Here is a 10,977-nt window from a genome sequence, read left to right as displayed (position 1 = left end):
TAGTGCAGTGGTGTTAAACTTAAAAGTTAGCATTACTATACAAACATTCACATACACATAGTACACGCGCACATTTCACACATTCAAATTTTTCTTAATATTTAAAATTAGTAAAATTAATATTAGCACTTTTTGCTTTCATAACAGCATACAATAATTTTTTGTTTTCAATTAATTAATTTATCATATACAAGGCAACATTAGATTGTTTAAACTTTTCTTAACTATTTTTTTTTGTATTTTAGTAATCTTTATATTTTACATTTTATTAAAAGCGTCGATAAAAATGTTAAAAGCACATTTTTTGTCGTTATTGCGGCAATTTCTCCTCAACTCAAAATTAATTTGGTTCTCTTTTTTCCCGTCAGCGAGAAGCGAAGGCAACAATGAATCTCTTGACTAGCAAAGATAGTAAATTATTTATAAAATATTAAAAATTAATTATAAAAAATTAAAAAGAAGACATTGTTACACTTTTTTGACATATCTATAAAAAAAACAGGAGTTGAGTTTTGAAGTCAAACTTTCTCATTTCGTTCCACTTCGTTTTGGTTAGTTACTGCGCAGGCGCGGATTGTAGCTGCAAAAGTGTTCCAGCACCGTCGTTTTCATCGCAAGTTATGTATTACTCGCGTAACGCGTTTATCAACGGCTCGTGTTACGCGCACTTGAACGCATAGTTACAAAAAAATTAATCTCAATACGAGGCTGCCCTGCCCTGAAAGGTCCATAAGCATCAAAACTTGATATGTTTGAGTATGTATGTTTTGAGATATGGTGGGTAATCGCGGCATACCGAGTGTACAGCGCGCGCGCTCACAGATGTTCGTCGCCATGGTAACCATTTCGTAATGGCTGGCGCTCCATGGAGTGATCGCGTGGCCGATTGCGATTGAAGAAGCCGCACTGGAAATAGAGAAAGAGGGCAAAAATTGCGTTAGTATTAAAGTCAAACATCGATTGTTTTGCTTCGGCCACCCACCTTATAGAGCAAATAGACCAACAACAGCAGTATGAGTGCACCTGCACACGCTGCCAACACCACCACCCACAGCGGCACCACATCGGGTACTGGTATCGGTTCCGGCACCGCTTTGTAGAATATTTCATGTGTCTTTATAATCGGCACTTTTGGTTCGCCAATATATGGCAGTCGTGTTACATTCGACGCCGCCATTGTGGATACGTTCAAGGGCAAATTACCAGCCAATTTCTCCATTGTCTTCGCCACAGTACGCATGCGTATGGCCACCCAGACGCCATCGTCCTTGGCAAGATTCTTTGCTACACAACGCAACGTCTGACATTTCGCCGCCTTACAGGGCGAAACCCAATCGATTTGCGTGAGTTCATCAGCTTCGGCACCGGTGGCGCCTTCACGTAGCTGCGAGCTCGATCCGAATGCGGCATGTGATGCCTGCTGTTGGCTACCTTCTTCGTTGTGGTAGCTCTTTGAGCTGCTGGATGAAGATGAAGCAGACGATTGATGGTAGTTGCCGCCACTTTGTTGTGCCTGCGCAAAGTGCGCACTCCTAGCGGATGACTGTTGATGGCCACCCTGTTGCTGCACACCTTCCTCGTCGTAGTAATCTTCATTTTCCATGCCATAATAGGGTTTAGTGCCACCAGGCGAGCGTACGCGACGCATATAGGACTGCTGGTAGCCATAGGATGCGCCGTTATTGCCGCCATATTGTCCGTCGTGTTGGCGCAGCTCGTTGTCGACATTATCACGGTTGATTGTGCCCAAATCCAACACGCCTGCTTGGAAGCCTTGACCGCCCGTAGCGGACTTCTCGAAATTGCCACCACCGACAACACCGCCAAAGTTGTTGTAATTGTTGTTGGTATTGTAGCTGGAGGCAGTTGCAACTGAGCCGCGACGCGCGTCGTATGGCTGATATGACTTTTGCTGCTGCTGTTGTTGCAGTAAACGCTGCTGTTGCTCCTGCTGCTGTTGTTGCTGGTTGGGCCGATACGCGCCACCCGACGAGCCCAAATAATTCGAGTAAGTCGATTGCTCTTGCTGGCCACTACCACCTGGACCGGCCATTTGTATATGGCCGCGTGTGCTCTGTGCGCCTTCGTAGTTGCCATGACCGCCGCTACTGCCACCGAAACTGCCGGCTTGTTGATAATTTGCTGAGTGCTGCTGTTGCTGGTGTTGATTCAATGGTTGCGCGTAATACTGGCCCGCTCGATCCAAATCAGTTGAGTATTCCGTGCTGCTCTCCACAACATACGGCCGACCGCTGGCATCATAACTGGTCGTAGTATTTTTGGTGCGCACTATTACCATGGGACCGCGACCACCACCATTTCCGCCTGCTGATGATGATGACGAGGACCACTGATAGCTGTTACCAGTGCCTGCGCCTGCGCCTCCAGCGCCATCACCAAACCCAGCACCACCACCATAGTTAGCTTGCGAGCTCGACACAGCGGCCTCGTGGGCGCGTTGTATGTGTGTAGCCGAGGCATCACCAGGCACCTCCTGCTCGTCCTCCTGCTCCAGGCGTCGCTTTTCTTCAAGCGTCAGTTCTTTGGTGCCGCGTCCTATAGTCACAGCTGTGCCAGCGGCGCTACTGCCATCAGACTTTTCAACACCACTGTAAATTGTTGAACCGGAACTGCTACTGCTGCCGCTGGTGGTGTCGGTGGAGAAAATCACACCTCGCTCTCTTAGGTACGACTTGTACATCAAATTTGTGTCCAACTTTAATCTGAGTGGATTGACTTCAAGATGTGGATCGCAAACAATGTTGCCATGCGTCTCTGGCTGGTTTAAAACGTACATTAGCAGGTCACCGCCCGCAGTTTCGTTGGGGTAGTGTATGAGTATGACGGCTTCTTCGATAAATGAGGGTCCATTGTTGCGTATATTGTAAAGGTGTACAACTTGCGGGCCCAAGTCCTCTTCCTTGGTGGCATTTTCCACCGCCAAGTAATCGGAAGCTTTGTACAGCTGGAAGTCTGGTAAAGAAGCGCTGCGAGAGAAGGAAAGGAAAAAAAATATTTGGTGATATATAAAACGGAAGACTACAGCACATTGATTAACTTACCCTTCGATAGCCAAATCTGTCTCGACCCAAATGTCGACGTTCTTAATTACAACATTGTCTCGACGATTGCCATCAATCTCCGAATTAGTGGAGTTAGCTTCCATGTAGAAGTGATAGCTCGGAGACATACCGAATCTTTGTGACGGTAACATGATGACGTTGAATTTAGCCTGAATGAGAAGTAGAAAATATTGTTTACAATATCCTTTATCCACAACGTTTGAGGTCAAGTCAAAAACTTACGAATTTCTGTCCCGGCAGTGGGTTGCCAAGATCACACTTCAGCGTATAGTTGTTCGTTTCCGATGGCGCCGAACAGGTTATAGGTGTATCGCCTTTTTCGACCAAATTCTCAATCTTAATAAAGTCCAAATCTTTCGGCATCTCCATGTAGAAAGCGGACTCGAAGGCATCTTCGTTACGATTCGTTACGGTCACCTCAACGACCAAAGGTTTACGTGAACCGTGCAAATACTTGTCGACAGTACTATTAGAGAAAAACGAACATTAAAAATAATCAAATCAATGAATCAATGCGCGCCACTTCCACACTTACACAATATCAAGCTGCAGATCGGGTATGCAAATGTTATCCAGTNCACTTCCACACTTACACAATATCAAGCTGCAGATCGGGTATGCAAATATTATCCAGACCACAATTCTTTTGTATATTGATCGCATCACGCAAAATGATCTCCCGATTCTGATCGATGACCGGTTCGAGTGCGTCACGCTTGCGTCTAATCACCGGTGCCATGCGTCGCCTGCTACGCAAATCGTAACGCATCTCCACCTCCAGTGGCGTCAGCTTGTCCTGCACATTGTCCACCAGATACACCGTTTCGTTGCGACAGTAGGTCTTGCCATATTGCAAACTAATCGACAGATTGCGTATATTTTTGCCCTCGTCAAGCAGGAAGAACATACGTGGCTTCTTCGGTTTCTTCGCATCCAACACCCAGGATACATCGAATTCCAAACTGCCCGGCAAATATTCGCCCGTATAACTCCAACAGGTCATAATTTCAGTGCACGCAACACGTTTGCCGTCGCGCACCGTCTGACAGCTGCGATCATCCAAGCTAATCAACTTGGACTGATTGACAAATGAGGTCATTGCATTCACGGCGGCGACGGGACGTGATTTGAAAATGAACACTTGATCGGATGCATAAGCGCCCACAGCTAAATCGGGATACGTATTGCCGTCCATGTCGAGACCGCCAGAAAGTGCGAAGCCAAAAGTGCGTGGATATGGCGCGCCCTCCACAATATCTTCTGCCTTGATGATCTGTGAGGGCTTCAACAGCGGTCCATTGGGCGAACCATGGAAAATGTAAACGATGCCACGACCTTCGGAACCGTCGTACGGTGCACCCACGGCAAAATCGCCATAACCATCACGATTGATGTCACCCAGTGTGGTAAGTGCCAAACCGAAACGTCCTTTGGTGTTGTAACCATCGCGGATGTGCTCGATAGGCCAGCGCTCACCCTGTGGAGCGCACGTTAATTAAATAACCTCTTTAAAATTTTAATGGCTACTTGTACTTACTGTCGCCTTCTGCAGCAGTATATACACACGACCGACATCATATTTGCCCTCCACATTGCCAAGTTCGCTGTACATTGGCGCACCAATGATCAAATCATCCAAGCCATTGCCATCCACATCGACGGTGGTTAGCGCATAGCCAAAATATTCGCCAATCTGATGGCCGGTGAAATTGAATATATTTGTCATATTCCAGTGATTGACGACGATTTTGCCCAGCAAGCCGGCGCCGCGTGGCATGCCAATAGCAATATCCTCGACGCGATCGCCATCAAAGTCACCAGTGATCATTGAGTAGCCCAAGTAAGAGTCGTCATCCTGCGAGCTACTTTCGGCGGTGGAGTAGACTTGATTCTCCGGGCGTGTGACGTCGTACGAGTAAGTTTGACCTATTCGGAGTTTGATTAGAAAACATGAAATTTTCTTAGTGATTTTTTGATTTATTTAGCATCAAGTAACTTATTTATTTACAATTATTTTGTTTTCGTAAGTTTCAAAGCGGTTAGTAAAAGCATTGCGTATGAAATGCATAAAATTACTTTTGCTATCTTTGAATACATGAATATGCTACTTGTATTCTGGTTAGTTGAATGTGAGCCGAAAGTAAGTGGAAGTTAGAGAGACAAGTTAGATTGCAATCACCAACTTAATCGACAAACGTAGTTAAAATTATTATTAAAAATAATAAATATGATGCTCTAAACTAGGACTTATGTAAATTGAAAAGAAAAATTAATTTGATGTTTACATAATATGCATTAATTAGTAATACTTTGTTTACATAATGAATAACTTGATCGATATGATAAGAATGGGATAGTATATCTTCTACACTAAGCACGGTATTTATTCAAAAATGTTTTGGTGACAGAATAATTTTGAATTAAGTTTCGCCTGCAAAAACAGTTTACTATATTTTTAGCTCGCACCTGCGTAGTATTCAAACAATCTTTTTTTATTTTAATTATATCGTAGGTGGTAGTTGTTGTAAATTTTTAATTCCGATTATCCAAAGAAGGAAGGGCAAGCTTACCCCATTCAGCACCCTGTCCGAATATGCAATCAAAATTCTTTAAAGTTGCGGTGCTTCGCGATTCAGACCTGGGTACATGGAAAATTTAAAACTAGCTTCGCAAAAAATTCTCTGCTCTTATTAAATTACCGCTATTAACTTTTCTGATAACACAAAAGCCGGCACTGATACCAAGGAAAAACTAGTGTAAGTAAAATTTTCTTTCCTTAACGAATGTCTGTGCTTTTTCTTATGAAATTTAGTTTTTTTAACAATCTGGACACCCTAGTTTCAAGTCATGTTTTATGATATTCATTTCCCGGTACGTGATTTTGTGCTTGCGCAGCGGATTTCGATAAATTCGATACAATATGATTTTAATGGGCTTTCGACTGCGCATAGTGCGGGGACAGCCATATTTTACACGGTCGAATTTTCTACGAATCTTCCAGAATAACTTCACAAAAATTTTATTAATTTTCGGTGGGCACAACATCCGAAATATTTTGCCTTTTTGGTAGCTGCATCTTTGGTCGCGATTGAGGACGGTTTAGGTGTGTTGCACAGGGGGCAAAATACAGATTCCTCTATAGAGACTAAAAAAGTTAAATTCGTTACCACCATAGTCGAATATATCACACATAAATGTTGGTCCCGATTGAAGTCGGTTAATACGTCTTCATAGCGTAATCTAAACTTTGACCCCAGTGCGACACGTCTTAACCATTTCCAATCGGGATCAAAATTTATATGTGATATCTTCGACTATAGTAGCATCGACGTAGGCGTTGAGGCTTAGGAAATCACATGTAAAGATTTGCTTCCTACATAAATATGTCAAGAACTACTATCAAAGTCAATCTGGAAAAGAGCTATTAGAAAGCCATCTGCTTTCAAGTTCCTAGTTCCATAATTTATGATGGTACTGGTGACTGTCTCTAGCTTACGTGTCCCTTTTATAGAATATTTACACTTATCGATGGTCCTCTGCAATAACGACACAACTAAACATTTCATATATTTCAGTTTCATAATTTTCCAATAATATGTCTTGGAACGTATTTATTCCGGACTATCTGCTGTCATTCTGTAGGGAAAATTTGTAAGCTTTCAAATTATGACTTTCTAAAGATTTAGTAAATTTTAGTCTGCAAAAATACGCAATAAGTAACAACACCTAAGAAGTTAAACGAAACAAACTCCATTATTTCACATAAAAGCATCACTAAGCTATCGAGAGTTTTTAACTTATGCCAATACTCACGATAAATGTGAGAGGTGTTCCTCTGTTCAGTAGTAAGGGTTGACTACTTCGGTATTTTGACAAATGGCAAAACTGCGCCTCTGCCGGGTTCGTAACAACTAAGCATATCTTGATTTCACACAGAAAAAGCCAGAAACCCAAAATAATTATTATCCTAATATTTGGGATCAAAATCGTCGCCTTGTTTTAAGGGAAATTTTGTTCGTAATTGTATAATAATTATTAACGAGAAATATCTTTTTTCGCCTCGCGGGATGTTTATTTCAAGACGAAAATGTATTATGTACGTCGAACGATGCAGATTTGATGACATGAACAATCGTGGTGTTAAATCTCTGAACTCAATTAAGAAGTTTTCAATAAAAGTCCCCGATAATTATTATGAGAAGACGAAAATGATTTCCATGGTAAATAATCGTCCCGCGAGACGAAAAAAAAATTAAAGTCACAGATAGTTAATAGGAGAAGATGAAAAAGTTTTTAGTCTAACGATTGTCGTTTCTACTGTGCAGTAATAATTATACACAATATTTAATTTTATTTCTTGTAATCGTTATGGTCTCTAGAAAAATATGGTTATTTATAAACCTAATCCGCTATATAACTCAACAACATAGAATTTTGAGTTGTGTCGTTATTACAGAGGACCGTCGATATGTACATATAAACCACTTCTTCTTTCTCTATTTCACTAAGACTTATTTAATGAACTGATTTTCGAGAATTTTTTTGCGTTTAAGGGAATATCCTTAATAATAAAAAAAAAACAGAAGCCGTAACTTTATCTGAGGTATAAGGCATAACATTGCGTGAGGATTTCTAAAACTCACAGAAAATAATGAATCATTTTCCATTTAAATTGCTGCTGAAACCGGCTGTATGTAGAATTTTAAGTGCTACATACAAAAATTCAACAATAAAGTCTAAGCACTGAACTGAAGTGATGTTCTTTGAATGAAAGTGCTTTTGAGTGATGCGATGCATAATTATGGTCAAAAATGTCGTGAGGAAGTTGTTTTTCTTTACAGCATTAAAAGTCGCAAAAATTATTTCATGTATAAATGTAGGTACTATAGGTATAGTTTTTTCCTATCGTGCGAAATTTAAATTATGATTTGTACACAAAAGTTCTNCGAACTGAAGTGATGTTCTTTGAATGAAAGTGCTTTTGAGTGATGCGATGCATAATTATGGTCAAAAATGTCGTGAAAAGTTGTTTTACTTTACAGCATTAAAAGTCGCAAAAATTATTTCATGTATAAATGTTTTTTTCCTATCGTGCGAAATTTAAATTATGATTTGTACACAAAAGTTCTGCAAACTCTTACTAATTACAAACACCATTTGCCAAATTAATTTAAGTAATAAATTTTTGTTAAAACTTAACCAAAATTATGTCTAAAAATAAGTAATAAATTTAGAATTTTGAGTTAGTATCGAAACCGACAACCAACAACAATGCTAATGGAGAGCCACAGAACCCTTGCGTTCAAGTACATGATAACACGGCAGACGAAAAGACAGTTTTACAGCAACAGCGACAGCGACAACAACAAAAGAAGCAGTGCGCAACATTCCGCAGCATTAATTTATTTTATTTTTTTGTTTTTTTTTTGCAATTACATAAGCCCATTTACATATTTACTTGTACCGCATTTATACAAGATATGGTGAGTTTGTATGTTTTATGTAGGTTTTTAGATGTCGAGTATTATCCAAGAAAAGCAACAAAAAATTTAGAAGCGAATGCCATTTAAATAAACCACATATTAATTNTAACAGCAACAGCGACAACAACAAAAGAAGCAGTGCGCAACATTCCGCAGCATTTATTTACTTGTTTTTTTTTTTTTTTTGCAATTACATAAGCCCATTTACATATTTACTTGTACCGCATCTATACAAGATATGGTGAGTTTGTATGTTTTATGTAGGTTTTTAGATGTCGAGTATTATCCAAGAAAAGCAACAAAAAATTTAGAAGCGAATGCCATTTAAATAAACCACATATTAATTGCATTATTGTGAAAAAATGTTTTTGCTTTTTTTAATTTTTTAATTTAGTGTTTTTATTATGATTTGTTTTTAAATTGCTTTGAAAAATTTCTACGATTTTTTCTTTCTTTACCTCCGGTGCCGAAGGGCTGATAAAAAGGCGGCTTATATGGAAAGGTTGCATCTGGTGATATTGAGTAGGCTTGTCCTGTTTAGTTTTTATATGGTTTTGGTTTTGTTATTTTTGTAGTTCGTTTTTATTTGGGGTCGCGAAAAAAATTATTGCGTAATTGGCCGGAGTTGGGGGTTTTTTTTTTGTTTGTTTTAAATTAATAGTTTTTATTTGAACGATTTTTATTTAGTTGGTTCATTTAAGTTGATTTTGGTTGATTGAGAAATAGNTGTTTTTATTTGGGGTCGCGAAAAAAATTATTGCGTAATTGGCCGGAGTTGGGGGTATTTTTTGTTTTGTTTTAAATTAATAGTTTATATTTGAACGGTTTTTATTTAGTTGGTTCATTTAAGTTGATTTTGGTTGATTGAGAAATAGCACAACAATAAAACAACAACAATTTGCAACGCATGAACAGCATGAAGTTATGTAGTTTTTAATACGAATTGGTAATTTTTCGTACAAAATAAATTTTTTGGTTTATTTGATTTTTGTAGGAAATGTGCAGAACCGAGCATTAAACGAGAAGAAAAACAAATAACAGTAGATAATAAAATAAATTAATAAATACTGTAAAAATATGACAAAGAGTACACTTAACAACAACATATACAATAGCTAATGGAAAATATTTGCAAAAATGCCGCGAAGCAATGATAATTTTATTTTACTTGAAATATAAATTTTAATTTTTTTGCAAATATTTTCGAAGTCTTGAAGATTAATGTGAATCTAAATAGAATAAATTCAGTTAATTAAGGAAATCTTATAGACATAGTTTTAACACTGATCACTGATACTTAAATACATTGGTGATTAGTGGAAAAAAAACAAATTATTATTAACAAATATATTTACAAATCTTAAGTATTATATTTAAGTATTGGGTCATATATACATAAATTCTGTGCGAATTGTTGTAATTATGTGGTATTGATATCCATACATTTGACAACTCAAATACAATTTCGCCAAACCGACGAGCGTTTGAAAGACGACATTTTAGGTAAAATGTTTAGTGTACTTCACCGCTCGTGCAAAAAGTTATACTGATTTGAAAAAGACTGAAAAAAATATCTAACGAAATTCAGACGGTGAAGATGCTGCGAGTGAACGTCCATGATTCCGTTGCGGAAAGTTGGCCGACCTAAGATCTGCTGAAAATCACTTGGCCAAGTTTCACGCCGATAAACCACAGAAATTCTACACCGATGGAGTTATGAAGCTAAACAAAAAACTGCCAAAAGGTCATACATACAGTGACTCAAAACAAGTGACCATGTTTTGATTTTTTTTTTTAATATTCGTAAGTTTTTCGAGCTAAATTGTTTTGATATTTTTCGATAAAAGTGCAATCCGTCCGGTAAAAATACCGGGTATGCAGTTTTAAAGTCCATAAAATTTCTATAGATTCAGATTTAAAAGTTGAAATTTTGATGTAAATTTATTAATTTTTTTTATTAAATTTTTATTAAATATGAAACTGTGATAGGGTTTTGGTTAAAGCTTGGACAATATTTTTATGGAATACCAAATTTAACTCGAAAAACATTGAATACTAAAAAAAAATCAACATGTGGTCACTTGTTTGAGTCACTGTACATAATGATGTACTTGATTAAAATCGATTTTCAATAAATAAAATTTACCAAAAATTCCGAGGAGACTTTTTATATGACCCAATATATGTTTTATAATAATTGTAAAATTATAGAGCTCGTAACGCTCGTTTTCTGGAAGAACGTAGTTAACGAAAAAAATGTTTTTAAGTTATGCATGCAGTAATGGTTGCCAGTACCTGTCCTGCGCTGCGCGAAAAGAGCATTTGTCTCGAAACAATTAAGCTACCATCTAGGGTACTATTTTTTATATATACATATAGGGAAAACTTGAGCCCCCCCCCCCCCCCCCCCC

At 38.4% G+C, this 10,977-nt stretch overlaps 1 protein-coding gene across 1 annotated transcript in view; it reads right to left on the bottom strand.

Annotated features, from left to right (window-relative positions):
• Positions 1-505: 505 nt before the first annotated feature.
• The window catches only part of if (integrin subunit alpha inflated), an 86,788-nt gene continuing 76,316 nt past the window's right edge, over positions 506-10,977 (bottom strand). Inside the window, exons 8-14 of the mRNA XM_017615231.1 lie at positions 9,025-9,099; positions 4,621-5,009; positions 3,677-4,560; positions 3,306-3,549; positions 3,063-3,232; positions 983-2,987; positions 506-906 (exon numbers count right to left, since the gene is read on the bottom strand). Coding sequence (XP_017470720.1) covers positions 817-906; positions 983-2,987; positions 3,063-3,232; positions 3,306-3,549; positions 3,677-4,560; positions 4,621-5,009; positions 9,025-9,099 — 3,857 coding nt within the window. The 3' untranslated portion in view covers positions 506-816. The remainder of the gene's footprint in view (positions 907-982; positions 2,988-3,062; positions 3,233-3,305; positions 3,550-3,676; positions 4,561-4,620; positions 5,010-9,024; positions 9,100-10,977) is intronic.

Source organism: Rhagoletis zephyria, unplaced genomic scaffold (genome assembly GCF_001687245.7).
Source record: "Rhagoletis zephyria isolate East Lansing unplaced genomic scaffold, Rhagoletis_zephyria_1.1 Rzeph_scaffold_00980, whole genome shotgun sequence".
Taxonomy (NCBI): domain Eukaryota; kingdom Metazoa; phylum Arthropoda; class Insecta; order Diptera; family Tephritidae; genus Rhagoletis; species Rhagoletis zephyria.
This window is presented reverse-complemented; position numbering and strand designations above follow the sequence as displayed.